Raw genomic sequence first — 19,126 nt, 5'->3', positions numbered from 1 at the left:
GTATGATTAAAAAAATTAATAACAAACTCATTGATTTTTAATTATTTGCTTGAAATTCTTGAAACAATCAAATACTTGGGATTTAAAAAGCATAGGAAAAAACCATAAGAAGTGTGTGAAGTCATCCACTATGAGAAGATAGTACCGAAAACCTTCACGTGAGATCATTGGAGCTGATCCTCAAACGTCGGCATGTAGAAGCTCAACAGGATGAGACGTGCAACACAGTGAACGGCCAAAAGGAAGTTTATGAGCTTTCGCAACCAAGCAACTTTCACACACTTTTATTTGTTTGTCCCTACTAAATGAAATAACATGTTTAGAACTTAGAAAAGAAACAATCTTCTTATTGGCGTGTCCGAGACATTGATGCCAAAGATCAAATGATGGTTTTCTCTCTGCACTGCGTATCTCCTACCTTAATTGGATAAAGGCCCATGCTGGTTTTCGGGGCCCTGAGATGTATCTTGCATGTTTGTTGATCCTTAACAAGGAATTCAATGGGTGTAAATTGAAAAATATAGTCATTATCTTCAGTAAATTGACCCACAAATAAAAGATTTTTGGCAATATCAAGAACATGCAGAACATTTTTTAAATCAAATTTAGAGCTATTGGATAATAAAACTAGTTTTTCAGTGTGAGAAATAGGAAGTGTCTTACCATTACCAATCATGATGGACTCACCCCCTTGGTATTGGGACTTGTTTGAAAATTGCTGATTGTCCATATTTAGATGATTTGTCGCACCGATGTCAGGATACCAGTAGTCATCAATGCTTTGTTGCAGGGACATGACAGAGAAGACTTTGGGTATATCACAACAATTTTTGGCTATATGACCACATTTCCCACAATATTGACAAGTTGAAAGTCCTCTTTGATTTGAAGGATTTTGTGCACCTTGATTGGAATTAGTCGAATTTTGGTTGGGATTTCTTCTTTGGCCCCTGTCTTAGCCTATGTAGAAACCACTCCTGAGTCCTTGGGCTTGAGAGACGTTGAAGGTAGTGTTAGTATTTTTCTGTGCTCCAGTTGGTTTTGAGTAAAGCATAAGAACTCATTTTTCTTGGTTGATGAGGAGATCATATAGATCTGCAAACGAGTGAGTCAAAGCACTAGTGTGTTAAAATATATTATATATACAACTAAATATATATTATTGATGTTTGGCTGAAGGGTATTTTGGTTATTTTATTCTGCTGCATAGTTCATGCCCAATAAGGGAATACTTGTAATTGTCATTTTGGTCATTTTTATTTTTTTGTTATTGTTGTAATATGTACACTTGTCATGGGCTCTATTGGAAAGACAATATAGCTGTTGGGGCCTTATTCAGAAGACAAATATACCTGTTGAGACCTCCCCAACAGCTATATTTCTAGCAGTTGGGGAGTCCCAACAACTATATTGGCCTCCCCACTTTATTATAAATAGGGCATTCTAGCCAAGTGTATATTATTCTTTTGAAATGATTATTTGTTAATAAGATTTTGATTCTTTCAAGTGTTCTTTCCCTTTGTGGCTTTTGCGTTAGCACTTTGAGTGCATTTTATGTGTTATCCTCTTGTTTCTTTGAGGACTTCATGTGTATTATTGTTATACTTCAACATTTATCATTTTTATTACCTTCCCCACCAGTTCATGACATGGCATCAGAGCATTGGTGCAATTCAAGATAGGTAGTGGATCGTGAGAGCTTTGGTTGGTGCATTGGAAAGTGTGCCATCACTATTTCTCATCAAGTTCATCTTCTTTTTGCTTCCTTGGTGGATTGTGGATGCTTTTGAGCTCATTGGAGAATGTTTGAAAAGCTTGTGGTCTACATCTTCTTTTAAGGCTCATGGTTCTTTATACTTTACCTTCTCTCTTTCAAAATGTGCAAAAAAGATTCCATTACGGTGATTGCCTTCAAATTAAATGACTCAAACTATCTTATATGGGCAGCTGCTATGGAAAATCATTTAAAAAGAAAGAAACTATGGGGCTATGTGAGTGGATCAATATATGAACCCCAACTCATTCTAACCAAGAAAGATGGGGATCAAATAAGGGCCCTAAATGATGATGAAAGAGAAAAAGCTCTAATCGAATATCTACAAAAGGTTCAAGATTGGGAAACCGAGAATGCCCAAATCCTATTTTGGTTCCTCAATAGCATGAAACTCAAGATTGCGGCTAGTATCGTGAAAATCAAAAGGACTAATGAAGCTTGGATATTTTTAAATAATATGTTCTTGCAAAAAGACTTAGCACGACTATTTTCTCCAAGAAAAGGCTCGAACCACTAAACAAGGAGACAAAAGCATGAGGGACTATTAGGGTATTTTCTCACCCTTGTGGGATGAACTTGAACTTTTGAAATCTAAATGGGAAGGTACAATTATAGAATTAAGAATAAAGCAATTGGATAAAGAACAATTATTTACCTTTTTATATGAGCTAAGGCCGGAATTTGAGCAAGTAAGGTCCAACATTCTTCGTAGAACCTCCGCAACCTCACTTAATGATGCTCTTGGTGAGGTGTATCAAGCCGAAACTTGACTTAATATGACAAAAGGAAATGAGGAGGTTCTTGCAGTGTCAAGGCCTGGAAACAACATAAGACTGTACAAACCTCCTCAGTTTTGGAAGAACAATGGAGCTAAAAGAAGGGTTGTATGCCATTTTTGTCAAGAGCTAGGGCATATCAAGCTTGAATGCCCCAAGCTTAAAAGAAAGGCCACTATAGTGGAAGAAGCTCCTAAAAAGGAAAATGAAAGCATCAGCAAGGGAGGTGATCTAAAAGAATCCATATATTATCTTCCAGAGGCTCTACAACAACTTCTCAAAAACTCCTCTTCATCCACTACTGGTGTTGTTGTATCTACTTCCTCCACTCTAGGTACGGTTTCTTGGATTCTTGACTCTTGATCATCATTTCATATGACGCCTTTTGATTCCATATTATCTGAATGCACTAAAAACTCATATAAAAACTGTGTTTCTCCCGTTGATGGAATAAAACTTGAAGTTAAAAGTGTAGGAACTTTTTCAAATCCATAAAAAACCTTTCAAATACCCAATGTTAGTGTTATACCTAAACTTAACTTGAACTTGTTTTCAGTTTCTCAAATTTCTGATTATGGGTACGAGATCTCCTCATCTAAAAAATATTGGGTGCAGGATTGCCAATCAGAGAAGCTGATTGTGGAAGGCTGTAGGAGAGATCTCTATTGCATGAATTTCCCTAAATGCCCAAAAGAATCATTTTGTAATTTTGTCAAGGAAAAATATGTTGTATTATGACTTGAAAGATTAGGTCATCCTAATGTTGCTAAGATATCACATTTTCCTTTTTTAAAAAATTCTTGTATTCACGAATTTACTTGTAATGGTTGCATTTTAGGAAAAATAAAGAAGATTCCTTTTGAATCCAAAACCTTTATCTCTTCCAAAGCATTTGAATTAGTGTATTCAGATGTATGGAGACCTGCTCCTATCCTATCCAAAGAAGGATTTCTTTATTAAGTTGTGTTCATTGATGACTACACTAGATATACTTAGACAAAAATCCGAGGTATTTTTTGACTTTAAAGAATTTCATAAAATTATACAAAATCAATTTCAATCAGACATTGTTATTTTTTGTTCTGATTCAGGAGGGGAATTCTTATCAAATGATTTCAAAAGTTATTTAAAAGAAAATGGAATTTCACATCAAAGATCTTGTCTAAACACTTCTCAACAAAATGGATTAGTATAAATAAAACATCAACACATAGTTAAAACAACAAGAACATTAACTATTTAAAAAAATATTCCTAAATTTTTTTGGGCAGAAGCTGCTTTATAACAGAATGTCTTCAATATCCCTTCAAAACACATCTCCTGTTGAAAAACTTTATCAAACCTTTTCTTATTTTAAAAGATTAAGAGTGTTTGGGTGCAAATGTTTTGTTTTCATTGACAAGAGAGATAAATTGTCACCTAAAGCTATTGAATGTGTATTTCTTGGATATGCTAATGAACAAAAAGGATATAAATGTTACAATGTGAAAAATAATAAATTATATATATCAAGGAATGTGAACTTTTTCGAAAAAGAAAATGGTTTTGAAATTGAAAAGTCTAAGGATGAATCTGAATATTCTGTTTTATTTGATTTATTACCCAAAAAGGGTACTAATGATAATGTTCATATTTGATGATTATGATGATATGTGTATCGATGATTCTAGTATTTCAATTGATAATGTTCAAGATCAACCTGTTCAAACATATACCCAAAGGATGGTTAAAAATCCCTTGTATGCACTTGATAAATTTTCACACGACCAAAATCCGGAAGATAGTAGTGTTAGAAGATCTAGTAGAGATCCAAAGTATCCTCAAAGATTTATATCCTATGAAACTTTTTTACCTAGATATAGAGCATGCCTTATGACTCTACACTCCTATTATGAGCCTTCAAAATACTCTGAAGCCATAAAAATTCCCGAATGGATAAAAGCTATGAAGTTAGAATTTGGAGCTCTAGAAAAAACAAAAACTTGGGAGATAGTATCATTGCCAATAGGAAAAAAGAGTATAGAGTGTAGATGGGTTTGTAAAGTTAAGACAAAAGAAGATGAGTCCTTTGAAAGGTATAAGGCTCACTTAGTTGCCAAGGGTTATTCTCAGAGATATGGAATAGACTATGAGGAAACCTTTGCCCCAATAACACGTATGACAACAATTAGAACTTTGATTTCCCTAGCATTTATTAGAAAATGGTCTATATATCAGGGTTACCGGAAACACTATAGGACTCGGGGCTTCCCTAAAACGTGTTTCAAAAGTGTGAAATGCATCACTTCCGAAACACGCAGGGAAATAACCCTTTTAAATGGGAAGCGTGCTTCCCATTATGGGGAAGCACTCTTCCCATTTCACTTCCCGATTGCTTCCCACTCGTTTTCCAATATCATGAAGTGATTTTTTTTTAGGTGCTTGGAGCCTTTAACAAATTTTTTTATCCAATATCGAGAAAACTCAATTCTTATTTGCTTCCCACTCGAATCCTAGGCCGCTTCCTTTTTCGTTTCCTCTTCGATTCCTAGGTCGCTTCCGGTTCGCTTTAAAGACGATTCTCGGTTTGCTTCTAAGTTGTCCCGTGCTTCTCGCTTCCTAAAATTTTAGAAGTGCCTCCGAATCGCTTTCCGCTCCAGCTTTCTCGACTGACAACTAATATATATATATATATATATATATATATATATATATATATAGAGAGAGAGAGAGAGAGAGAGAGAGAGATCAGGGGGTAGTTCCATACACTTCAAATGGGTGAAGAAAAATGCACGCTGCATGGCCGTTGGATCACATTGATCCAACAACTGCATGACATAAAGTTCTAAAATAGTCTTTTACCTGCAGTTAACGACCACCACTAAATAGGACATGTTAAACATGATCCAATGGTTAGATTTTGCTTTTGGAGATTAGATCTATATAAGTTAAGTGTATGCCAGCATAAGCTATGGTGGTACAGTACCATCATAGAAGTGCCCTATATAAATGACATGTTGACATATGTAATTTTTATATATTGTATGTGTAAGTAAACACTTCTTAAATTGATGAGGTAACTTTCTAGCTTATAAAAGATTTGAAAATGACATGTCAACATATGTAATAGTTTGTGGTTAGATTGCCTTTCTTTTTCTTCTATTGTTTCAGAGATATCTAGTACATGGATACTCCAAGTTTCCTTCTATACCTTTTCCCCATTTTATACTAGTCATTTTGGAAAACATAATAAGAATAGGCTACATACCAGTATCTACGATGGTGCCCATGTGGCATAAGGATAATTGAGTATCTTAATATAATGCCCATTAGATAGAGGTATAGAGTCTCATTATTCTTATGCTAATTTTCAGGAAAAAGTGATAAATTATTCTCTCTGTGTCGCGCATTGGTCTTTCCTTTTTACGAACTAAAATCTTCTTAATGAAATAAAAAATAAATTGTGCTTGCTTATATGTCACAAGCTAACTTAATAAGATATTGTTTTTCAAATTTTGAAGAGCATATAACTTTCTTTGTTTGACTTGGACCCTCCTTTACAAGGTTATCAGCTTGTGTATATATGTGTGTATAGTGCATGCTTGATTTGTCAAATTACAAATCATAATGTGAACTAGACAAGGAGCAAAAAACATGCTTTAGGAAATTGAAATCAAAATCTCTAGGTCCACTGGTTAGGACTGCACACAAGCCGGATTTGAGCCAAGCTTGGGCTGGCTCGAACTCAGCTCTTAAAAAAATTGGCTGTTCAAACTTGGGTCGAGGTCAGCCGAGCTAGAAGAGCATCTGTCCATGATTCGCTCAAATTAAGCTCGAGCTGAACATCTTTACTTAAAAGAAAAAAATTGAAATCTGGAGAGCACTGCTGAGATTAGACCTCAATACTCCTCTGTAAATGCCCAACATCTTACATGGTAGGGTGAGACCTTTTTTGTTATTTGTTTTGTCAACAAAATATGTACATATACTATACCTAGATGCGTTATTAACTATATGAATCAAGCTTAATTGAGCTTAACCGAGCTCAATTACCTATTCAAGCCCGGCTCAATTATGTCTACTAAGTTTGATCCCTTCAAGCTCAGTTCATTTATTTTTTTGGACAAGTTCAAGCCAAGCTTAAACAGGTCAAGCCTGAGCTAGCTTGGCGCGTTGTGCAGCCCTTCCACTGGTTGACAGTCGTGGGTCACCAAGGCCCAAACATCTCCATATGTCAAGATATGATCATTTGAAATTTTGAACTTGGTATGCTTTGGAGTGTTGGATTTTGGTTGCAAATCACTTCTTAAAGTAGAGAGCCCCATAACTATGGCTGAAAGTGCCTTAAAAAAATGAGAAAAAACTGTAAGTTTAGCACTAGTTCATGTAGTACAAGACGGCATGGATTTTAATGAATAAGATGCTTTTCTAAGTTGCTTTTTGTCAACTATGCCAGATGATATATGCATGTTGTTTGTATATGATATAGAAGGTATTATTCTGCTTAAAAAGAGGCAAGTAAGAAAAATTCTAACTTTCTAAGCAAAAGGTGTAAGTCACTTGCATAAAAACAAAATATAATGCTTTAATTTATATGCACACATACACACACACACAGAGACAGAGCTTGAGCCATTCAGCTTACAAAATATTTGCAGGGCATTGCCTGGAAGAGGAAAAATTAATAAACCAATTATATGTTCGATTAAGAATTTTGTAAGTGAAAACTTTCTAAAATAAAACTATGGTCTTGATATATCCTTTCAGTCTTTCCGGCTTGAAACTGATGAAAGACAGTTTTTAGCAATTCATCTATGTTCCTTTTCTCCACTCTTGTTAGGTTCATTATACTAGTAACTAATCTAATTTTTCTGGCTGCCTGTGTTTTTTTACTTTCATTAGTTCATTGACAAATTTTATAATATCTTTGAATTGATTTTTTTGCAGAAACTGAGTCGTAAATTGGTTCATGTATTATCAGGACTTCTTTTCATGACTTCCTGGCCTTTGTTCAGGTAAATATAATGAAGTTTCCCTTCCCATCTCTTCATATCTTTGTGTTTCTCATCATGGAAAGAGTAAAAATATATGGATGAATCTTGTAAGCATCCTAAATTGTCACCTTGAATTCCTTATTGTTATGTAGTGGAAGACAGCTCTATCTTCTGAAAATTCCCCCATGTTTATAGCTCTTCTACAGAGGCTCGTTTTATTGCTTCAGTGGTGCCTTTAGCCAATTTGCTGAGGCTTCTTGTTTATGGTCTCTCAATAGCAAAGGACGAAAGCCTGGTGAAATCAGTAACAAGGGAAGGCAAACCGGAGTAAAGACTTTTAACTAAAATTTTGATTTTATTTCATAATAGTTTGTGTTGTCATAGATAGACCTCTATTTTTCGGTGCCTATTAATAGACTAATTGACAGGGAGTTGCTGAGAGGGCCCTTCTATTATGTCCTGGTATTGATGTTCTCAGCTTTGTTTTTCTGGCGTGAATCTCCTGTTGGGGTGATCTCATTGGCTATGATGTGTGCTGGAGATGGTAATTCTCTATTGATATTAGTACTTAATTTTCTGAAGTTTTATTTTTAGGCAGTTATTCTTCCTCCAGTTATATTTGTAAAGACCGTGTTACATTTCCAGGTGTTTCTGATATAATGGGTAGAAAATTTGGCACTCAAAAGCTTCCCTACAATGAGCATAAGAGTTGGGCTGGCAGCCTATCTATGTTCATCTTTGGTCTATTATCTTCTCTGGGGTATGTATTAATATCTTTGGTTCTAGAGCATAGAAGGATGGTTTTTTATTTGTTCCATAAGGACCATAACTTGTCTGATAAATGGTCAACAATTACAGACACATATGAACATTTTTGTAATTTTAACATTAGGTTTTCTTTTTCATTTTTTATTCATACTAACATTTTCTAGGTAATTTTGCTGATTTTTGTAATGAAATGAAAGCATATTGTTTTGGTTGTTACTCATGTTTTTCATATGCATTATCAAATAAGAATTTTATTTTATTTTATTTTACATTTATTACATGGGGAAACTGGTGTCAGATCAGGAGACCTGCCATGCTGGAAAATCCTGCCAAGCTATGGTTACCACACCGGACGGCATTGGAGAACTGAAATATCAAGTGCCAACTGCCTAAAAGTGTCATGATGTTAGTTGACAATTTAATATTAGGAGACTGGTCGGCTAAGGGTTTTAGATTTGCAAACAGTTTTAATTAGATAGCATTTGATTCATATAAATTCTGAAATTTATGGCTCAAACAACTAACTACTATCTCAATCAAGAGTAACAAGTTACCAAAATTTCTGCAGTTGGATTCGAGGATGGAAGCCATCTAAATTCAATCTCAGAAAACCCTTGAGCAATTATACGCATAACAAGGCCATTTTACCTATGTACAACACTTTATAGCTAATTTGCTGGCAACTTTTTCCTTGACTCAGTTAATGAAGAAGAATATTGAGTTCTGCTGACAATGGGAATGGTTTATCACGACAATCCCCAATTATAGAGGTCCCCATGCCTAATCAGCTCATGGTTTTGTACCTATGTCACATGGGTGCGGGTACGGGTGCAGAGCAATTTCAAAAATTTTGGACACGGGGACACGGCTATATATATATAAAACAATAATAAGATTGTAAATTTTAAAGAAAAAACAAAAAAATAATTCTATTGAAGTAACAACACAAACATACCAAAATATAACACATAAAGAAGTTTGTGAGTGTGATAACAACAAAACTTATCATAAATCTGCCTCATCATCTGAATTAGAGGGAGCCCCCTGTCGGAAAACCAAACGGAGGTAGGGGGCTCCGCCCCCTGCCGAAAAAACAAATTGAGGTAGGGGGCAGAGCTCCCTACCGGAAAACAGATCCGAGGCAGGGGGCGGAGGAAGAGAAAGAAGAACGAAAGAGGGAGGAGGGATATACCTGAGAGGACCGGTGGCTGGCGTCGCTGGGGTTTGGGTCGCCGACAAGCCTGAAGGGGACAAGGAGCGAGGGATGGGTGGGGGAGAGAGAGCGATCGACGGGGAGGGGTCTATCGTCTGCCCCTCCCCCTGTGTAGCCTCTTAAGGGACGGGCCCCGACCCCGACACCGTCTTGGATCCGGACCCGACCCGAGTCCAAATTAATTTTAATAAATGGACAAAAATAGACTTGGTCAAAGTTGACCGAGTCCAAAATATGGATGGACTAGGCCTCGGTGCGTTGACCGAGTCCGACACTTAGTTGACCGTGTCCGCTCTGTGTCCGAAGCCGTACCCGTGTCGAGGCGTATCGACGCGGGTGCGTCAACCTTTTAGCCGAGTCCGTGTGACTTAGTTTTGTACGTTTCAGTTTCTAATGTTGCACTTGATGCTCTTGGCTCAGGAAGACACTAATCATGGGTATTGAGCCATTTACTATTGCTTTCATGTTTTGCGTGATCTTGAAAGGAAATCTTCCCTGGTCACTTGGTAGTGAGTTAGCATAGTAGGTCCTACATGTAAATATTCTTCCAAATCATAGTTGAAGCAAGCCATGATTTTGCAATCAATGGGGCTCAAGAAACTTGAGCTAATACAGTCGACAAGTTTGGCTGGATTTGATTTTGGAAGAAAATTAGATGTAAGATCGTTATTAGTTTTGAGTTGGCTAGGCTTAGGTTTAGATGCACACTCTAAGGAAAACAAGGTGAAGAGCAAAAAGGAAGAAAAAAAAATGGGAGAAAGCAAGACAATTGAAAGTCACTATGAGGCATCATTTGACTTTCAACACCAAAGCAAAACATGGAGAAAAAAGAGAAAGGGAGAAAAAAGAGAGAAGGAAAAAAGAAGAGGAAAGAGAAAAAGAACAAAGCATGAAAAGAGACTATGAGGTATTCTGTTCAGAAACTTCCAGCGGTAACTTGGAGGATAGCTTTTGATTCTTTTGGCAATGTAAAAGATATGAATTTCAGTCAAAGATGTCACCTTTCTAGCTCAAGAAAATTCATCAAAATGTGATATTGATGTAAAAATTTATGGTTGTTATAAGCTAATCATTTCAACAAGAAATAGTATTTTATAGGAATGGGATCCATAGTCTTTGGAACCACTCTAACAGTTGGCTATTGTAACGCCCCAAAATTTTAATTTAAAAAAAAAATCACTATTTTTTTTAAATAAGTGGAAAAAACCTTTTTGGATTAAACATTCTAGGCAGGTTACAGTACAAACAATCATCATAATTGAATGAAAATACAAACAACATATACTATTAAAATTTAATTTAGTCTCAATAATTTAAAATTCATATTAGAGTATTTTCAATCCAAAATAACAATAAATGTTTTTTCAAAATTATCCCTGAGAAAGAAAAAGACTGGCTCTCGACACCGCCCCAACATCCCGTATTCGCTATGCAGCTATGCATCATACTCCACTTGAAAACTCATAAAACGGGTTAGACTCGTAAAAGCCTGGTAGGGAATACCAACACAGGTAAACCAAAACCAGTATGCATAAGTATAATTCGATAATTTCACACAACTCTTTAGGAAATTATTCATTTCAAGTATGCATAACATTGCAGCGCACAATAAGAATATCATTCATAATCAATTATAATCTTATGCATGAGCAGATAATTAATGTATGCACTTACCATTGCAGAACATGAGATCTTTCATGCATGAGTTGTAATGAAACACTAGTAAAAAGAACAATGTCACAAAGTGATTGGAAGAGATACACAAGTATACAAACAAGAAGCCACTAATGGGCAAAATAGAGTAAGCCACAAAGGGGCAAGTGACAAACATACATAATATGAGAGAGAACTTAAAAATATAAAGAATCTCTTATAGAAAATGCTTCAACAAGCATTACCAAGTAGTGAGCCAAGACCCCTTATTTATACAACTAATGGAAGCAAAGTGGCTCCCATAGAGTCGTTAGGAGCTCCTCCAATGGTCACATTTGTGATTGTTGGAGAGGATCCAATGGCTCTTATGAGGGCCCATGCTAAATAAAAAATAAAAGAAAAAAGACAAAAAACAAAAATAATAGAAACAATAAAAGGTCCCTAATGGACATGCATATTTACAAGTGAAAAGACTAGTTTGCCCCCAGTGGGCATTACAATATATATATATATATATATATATATATATATGAGATTACCGAGAGTTTGCTTAGGAGAAAGTAGAAATGGGGTGATGGCAAGGCTTTGGTGAAGAAATCTGCTAGTTGGTAATCTGAAGTAACATATGGTAGTTGAATGGTGCCCCGTAAAAATTCATGTCGAACATAATGACAGTTCATCTCGATGTGCTTTGTTCATTTATGGAAGGTGTGATTGCTAACAATGTAGATAACACATTTATTGTCACAACACAACTTCGAAAGAGTAGAGATAATGACTATCATATCTTTGAGTAGGCTTCTCAGCCAGACAAGTTCAATGGTAGTTGTGGTCATCGCCCAATACTTAGCTTCCGTGGAAGATAGAGACACCTTCTATTGTTTCTTACATTTTTAAGAGATTAATGATTCTCCAAGAAAAACACAATAACCTTTTGTATAAATGCAATAATTGGGGTTACCACCCCAATCAGAGTCAGTATAATCAATTAGATTAGGAGATGAAGAGGAAGATGAGAATAGTCCTTTGGTTATGGTTTCCTTCAAATATCTGATAATTCGCATGACGACAACCATGTGAATGGTAGTAGGAGCATTTTGAAATTAATTTGCACTGTGAATGGCATGAGCAATATCTAGCTTGGTAATAGACAAATATGTTAGTGATTCAATCAGTTGACGATAAGGAGTGGGATCTTATAGAGGACTTTCATCATTGACTTTCATCTTAGCATTGATTACTTTTGGAGTTTTCACTTTATTTTCGTCAATTAAGCTAGACTTAGAAATAATATCTGATGCATGCTTCATTTGAGACAAAACATATCTCCGAGGAGAATATGCAACTTCGATCCCTAAAAAATACCTTAGAAATCCAAGGTCAGACATATCAAAATTGTTTTTAAGAATATTTTTAATAAGCTCAATGCCCTTTTTATCATTTCTAGTGATGATCATGTCATCAACATATAATAATAAAATAGTTATGTGATCACCTGCATACTTAACAAAAAGCGCAGTATCAATATAACAAGAGGTAAAACCATTATCAAGAATAACTTTATTAAAATGATCATACCAAGCTTTTGGAGCTTGTTTAAAACCATAAAGAGTTTTATTGAGTTTAAGAATTTTTTGTTTCTCAATCTCAAGACCCGGTGGAGGATCCATATAGACTTATTCACAAAGGTTCTCATTTAAAAAGACATTTTTAACATCTAATTGATAGATAGACCATTGTTTAATAGACGCTAAGGCTATTAAGGTTCTTACACTAGTCATCCTAGCAACTGGAGCAAAGGTTTCCTCATAATCAATTCCATATTCTTGTGCATCCTTTAGCAACTAACCTAGCTTTGTATCTTTCTAATGTCCCATCAATCTTGGTTTTGACTTTATAAATCCATCTACATCCAATAGCTTTTTTTCCTAAAGGAAGACCTAAAATTGTCAAAGTGTTAACTTTGTTGAGTGCTTCTAACTCAAGTCTCATAACATCAATCCAATGCAGATATTGCTTAGCTTCTTTAAAATTGAAAGACTCATGATAGGAATGGATCATCATTAGACAAGTTCTATAATTTGGAGAAAAGGAATCGTATGACACAAATTTTTTAGGAGGTCTACTATTCTTAGAAGATCGCCTAGGTGGGATTTTTCAACTTGATCTTCTAAAGAAATGTCTTGAGAATATATATTGAAAGCATTTTGATGTTCATTGCCCTCATGCTGAGTATACACAACACAGTATATCATTGGGATTCCCATTGTGAGAATCATCATTTTGATGCAACAAAGCATCATTTTGATGAGAATTGTCATCACAAATAGTATCATTAAAATCTTTAGACTTATTTCTAGGCAATAAGTCAAAGAGAAAAGAACAGTCAATTTCTTCCTTAGATTTTTAAAATTCAAATCCATTTTGTTCTTCAAGAAAGGTCACATTTTGAAACATAAAGTTTGTTATTTTTAATATCATAACACCTGTACCCCTTTTTATTTTCACCATAGCCAAGAAAAACACATTCAAGAGTTTTTGGTGAAAGTTTATCTTGTCTTTGAAAAAGAACAAAGCATTCACAACAAAAAATTCTTAATCTTTTAAAATCCAGAGACATTTTGAACAAATTTTCAAAAGGAGAAACATTTTTAAGGTTGAGGAAGGCATCCGATTTATAAGATAAGTTGCAGAAAGAGCGACTTCGGCCCAAAAGTTTTTTGGAACATTTTTAGAGACACGAAGAGTTCTTGTTATTTTAATAAGATACCTGTGTTTTCTTTCGGCAAGACCATTTTGTTGAGGTGTTTTTAGGACAAGATCTTTAATGAATAATGCTATTATGTTTAAAATAGTTTTGAAATTCATTTGACATGTATTTACCTCCGGAATCAGATCTAAAAATGGCTATGTTATTTTAAAATTGATTTTGAATAAAGATGTGAAATTCTTTATTAAACATAGAGAAAACATCATATTTGTTTCTAATAAAATAAATCCATGTGTATCTAGTAAAATCATCAATAAAGACATCATAATATGAATATCCTCCTTTAGACATAACAGGTGTCAGTCCCCATACATCCGAATGCACTAATTCAAATGGTCTTTTGGAAATAAAATTGCTATCTAGATAAGAAATACAACACATCTTTCCAAGGATTCAATCATTGCATGGAATTTTTTTTTCCTTACAATTTTTTTCCAAAAAAGAAAAAAAATATAACTTAGAAATACTAGGGTGACCAAGTCTCTTGTTCCAAGTAGCAATATCTTTAAATTAGATATGATTACAAAATGATTTGGATGGCAAAGACAAAAAATCCATGTAATATAGGTCTCATCTTCTATGGCTTTGCCCAATCCGCTTCTCGGACTGGAGATCCTGCACATTGCAATTGGTTGATGAAAAAGAGACACTATATCCAAAATCGGTTATTTGAGAAATGAAAAAGAGATTTAAGTTAAGTTTTGGAATAATCCTAATTTTTGGAACATAAAATTCTTTGCCTTGACTAAAGACTTTTTCAAGGTTTCTCATCCCTTTAACATCTAATGATGTTCCATCAGCCGTGGAAATGAATCATTTAAAAGAATTAATACTTGGTTTTGATAAAAGAGATGCATTTGGAGTCATATAAAAGGAGACACCCGAATCAAGGATCCAGGAGGACATACCGGGAGTTGATGAGATAGCGACACCAGAGGTGGAGGGAGTGAAAGAGTTGATTCTCATGAATTGTTGGAGAGTTTTCGTAAGTTGAGCAATGGAGTTCTTTATGTCTCCATCTCTCTTTGATTCTTCACTTGAATTGCTTGGACGATCTTAAACGGAAGCCACCTTTTTAAGCTTAGGAAAATCCGGTCTAAGATGACCCGGTTCATTACAATGGTGACAAATAATTTTTCTTCCTCCACCATTGTTATTTTTCCAAAAATGAGGTTTATATATCCTCATGTTATTTCCCGTTGTAGATATCACATGGACCTCATCAAAGTCCTTTTTAAAAGCCAAGCGAGTTTCTTCTTGGCATAAGTCGATAAGGATTTTACTAAAAGGAGTAGAAGCCTTATGAAGAAGGGATCCTCTTGTTTAAATTCGGCACGAAGCCCATGAATAAACTGAAAAAATCTCTCTCTCTCTCCATTTGCTCTTGCCTTATGGCAATAGCGCTTCTTTCCCATTGTGGTTCGAGGAGAGCAAGTTTATCCCATAGAGGGGATAAAGTACTATAATAGTCTCTAATACTCATATGCCCTTGCTTGGTTCTTATTTTTTCTTGTAAAAAGAAATGTCTAACAAGGTCTTTTTGAGTGTATATACCATGGTTGTCAGTCGAGGAAGCGGGAAGCGGGTCACTTTCAAAATTTTAGGAAGCGGGAAGCATGGTACGATTTAAAAGTGAATCAAGAATCGTCTCGGAAACGACCTAGGAAGTGAACCGAAAGCGACCTAGGAAGCGAACCGGAAGCGAGGGAGAGGCGGAAAAAATACAAAAAATATTGAAAAAAGTGGGGAAGCGCGTTTCCCCACTAAGCTAGGCGCTTCCGGTAACTCTGGTATATACCTTTCATGAAGAACCCCCTCGCACCCGCGAGCCTCCTTACCCCCCCCCCCCCCACACACCTTTGGTAAAAAGGGAAACCCCTTTGGGGTTTCCCGATTCGGCGCCCCCCGTGCCTTTAAGAGCACGCAAGGGGAGGGGACGCCCTCACCTCCCTGCGCTCTTCCTCTCTCAGCTCCGCCCTCCCTGCGTGCGATTGAGTCGACGCCGCCGGCCACCCATCGACACTAGCTCCCTTGCAGGTAAGCTTCCACGATCTCTCCCCCCTGTCTTCCTCTCCTTTTCCCTCTAGTTGCCGGAGGGCCAGCAAGAGGCTGCCGACCCCTACCGTGCCCTTCCTCCCTCTCATGCCCTCTGTCTTCTTCCTCATCTTCTTCTCTTTTGTTTGCCGGAGGGCTGGCAGGAGGTCGGCGGCCCCTTTCGTGCCCTCCCTCTCTCCGAGTTGGCCTAAAGGCCGGTAGGGGCCGGTGGCCCATGCTGCACCCTTCCCTCCCTGCCCCCTCTTTGTGCAGGGGATGGGCTGAGCCCCTCTCTGTGCCCTCTTTGTGCAGGGAGGGGCCGAGCCTCTCCCTGCGCTCCTTGTTGGCAGGGGAGGGGCCAAGCCCCCTCCCTGCGCTCCCTGTTGGCAAGGGAGGGGCTGAGCCCCATCCCTGTGCCCACTTTGTGCAGGGAAGGGGTCGAGCCCCCTCCCTACGCTCCCTGTTGGCAGGGGAGGGGCTGAGTCCCCTCCCTGTGCCCTCTTTTGGCAAGAGAGGGGTAAAGCCCTCTCCTTCCATTTTCGGCAGGGGCGACATTGCGAGTTCGAACCCCAACTCGGGTAATGTTTCTTGTATTTTAATAAGCACTTTTAATTGTTCACAGCTCGCATGATGAATCCCACTCGTGCTCCACGACCCGAGCTTTGCATCACCTACACTCGTAGGCGCACGCAGCGTCGCAACCTCACGAGGTAGGGGAAAGTCGCACAGGAACTTTGGATGAATTAAATAAAGTAGTTGAATCCTGAGATAATAACAATTGATATTTTCATGCATGTGTTCATATAGATGAATATGACTTGTGATTGCCTATTCTTTACTTACCTTTATTTCTATGAAATTACATGTTTTCTTGTAGTCGCCAGGTCGTGCATGCATAGTTTAGTTCTGCGGTTAGACTTCTGCCATTACTTTCCTTTACTTGTTTCTTCTTGTCGTCGTACTGCACATGCTTAGATTTGCTAGTATTAGTTCTAGCTTGTGTTCCATCTGTGCGTTGCTAGATGCAACTAATTGTACCTCGAGTCAATTACTCAGAAGGAATGATTGGATCCACGGCGATTCCAAGGCTTGTTTGAGATTTCTTGTTTCGTAGTGATTGAGCATGCCTAGTATATTATTGCTTTTAAGTCATACAAAACACTGTGTGGGGTTATCCTTCGAGAAACCCATGACCTACTGTCATCGCTGAACCTTTTTGACAAGTTCAGTATGTTCATTACAATGAGTAGTATGAGAGGTGGTTGAGCACCTCGAGCTGTGTAATAAGCACTCTGTTGAAATAAATAAAAACAATGTTGTTCGCCTCTACAGGCCAAATGCTCAAAGAGCAATGCATGTCAAGTTTGAACTAAATGTATTGCAACATAGTAAATGCTACTCTTTCATCGTAGTCGTACCTTTGGACAAGTATGACCGTACCTTTGAACATTTACGTCTGGTTTGTGTTACGATGATTGGATGATGGGGTTGTGGTAACCTCAAAACGTGCAAATAACGCAATGTTGAGATCACATAAATGGTGATGATTTGCCTTCACAGGCAAAATGCTCGAGTTGGTTGAAAAACCAGAGCATGCAAAATGAGTCTTCAGTTAACTAACACCTGACGTACTCATTCGAACCGCTGACTCCCGTCAAAAGAGAGGATGAGAATGTACAAAAACTTTGATGGACAGGCTATTAATGACTATTTCGGGCAAAAGACTCGGCTTCCCCAATCATCAGAGTTAAGGAAAATGGCTACAAAAGATAGCTTTCAGGCACTTCTGCAGAAGTTGGATGCATCCATTGGAACAAGTGACCTTTGAAGAATTCTCTCTCGGTCACTGACCGTCCCCTTAGGAGCGGACTCAACTAGCTATTCAAGGTATTGAAAATACATGATATAATAGACCCCCAAACTAGTCTCAGTTGTTTCTACGATTCGTGCCTTGTGCATACCCGCAAGACTAGCTAATATCGAAACATAAATTAACCTGTTCTCATTGCTAGTTGAATTGTTCATGCCTGTTGTGGCATTACACTTGTTAGTTAAACTATTTACGTAGTTCTTTACTTGTATTAATTAGTTAACCGTGCTAGTTAACTGCATATAATGTTGCTTACATCTTGTGTTGTCTATTTCCTTTAGTTTAGATGTTCTTTGCATATGTTGCTCAGATTTAATTTCTCGCAATTATAAATGCTATTACTGCTTTCAATGAAATAAACTACTTATCTTGCGATGTTCTACTTTATTTATTCTACGTTGTCTATTTGTGCACCTGCCAGTTATTAGAATGTGGAATATGGATTGGATATGGATCCGATAAAGGATCCATATCCATTCACGAGTTTTGCTTTAGTTGTATTATAATGTAACATGTGTTACTAACAAGGGGCACTTTTGTCCTTATAAAAAGATCATTGTAACCCTATTAAGACTAATGAAACACTAGTGCAGCAATAAGATAGATTGACTGCCGATTTCTGAAACCTCTTCTCTTCCCTTCCTTTTCTCACACTTTCTGCAGATCACGTCAGTTTATTAGCAGATTTATCATGGTATCAGAGCAGGGTTAATCCTGTGGGTGATGAATACATAAAGCTCGCGCCTGATGATGAATACATAAAGCTCGTGCCTGGTCAGCGTGAAAAAGTTGGCAGTTCGCAGATCTGAAAGCAGGCAGATGACGTGCCTGGTCAGCGTGAACAGCTCCCTGACAGATCTGAAAATCGCAGATCTAAAACCTCCTCTCTTCTATTTCACAGAGCCCCTTTTCAGCGTGAACAGTCTTCCAAATCACGTGCTTGCCTGGTCATTCCTTTTAGCGTGAAAGTTGGTAGGTCACGCAACCTTGGTTTTCCTCCTTTTTTTTCTCTGTTATTTACATTTCTTTAAATGTCAATCTGTTTCTTTTCTTCCATTGTCTTTCAAATCTGAAATACTTTCAGAAAATATCCCTTTTAGCGTGAAAGTTGGTAGGTCACGCAACCTTTGTTTTTCCTCCTTTTCTCTCTGTTATTTATATTTCTTGCAATGTCAATCTGTTTCTTTTCTTCCATTACCTTGTAAATCTGAAATACTTTCAGATTTATAATCTTTGCTTGTCCTTTTCTCACTGTCGCAAATCTGAAAGTGGCGACAGATCTGTCATCAGTTCTT

General features: G+C 37.1%; 1 protein-coding gene across 3 annotated transcripts in view; it reads left to right on the top strand.

Annotated features, from left to right (window-relative positions):
• Positions 1 to 19,126, top strand: part of LOC149831633 (putative phytol kinase, chloroplastic) — a 34,391-nt gene that overhangs the window by 3,141 nt on the left and 12,124 nt on the right. For all 3 annotated transcript variants that reach the window (XM_090014025.1, XM_090014026.1, XM_090014027.1), the window contains exons 2-5: positions 7,477 to 7,544; positions 7,719 to 7,850; positions 7,952 to 8,067; positions 8,169 to 8,283. In XM_090014025.1, coding sequence (XP_089870151.1) covers positions 7,477 to 7,544; positions 7,719 to 7,850; positions 7,952 to 8,067; positions 8,169 to 8,283 — 431 coding nt within the window. The remainder of the gene's footprint in view (positions 1 to 7,476; positions 7,545 to 7,718; positions 7,851 to 7,951; positions 8,068 to 8,168; positions 8,284 to 19,126) is intronic.

The sequence above is a fragment of the Nuphar pumila genome, chromosome 7, assembly GCF_984573655.1.
Source record: "Nuphar pumila chromosome 7, dmNupPumi1.hap1.1, whole genome shotgun sequence".
Taxonomy (NCBI): domain Eukaryota; kingdom Viridiplantae; phylum Streptophyta; class Magnoliopsida; order Nymphaeales; family Nymphaeaceae; genus Nuphar; species Nuphar pumila.
Note: the sequence above shows the minus strand (reverse complement) of the source record. Positions and strands in the feature narration are given on the sequence as shown.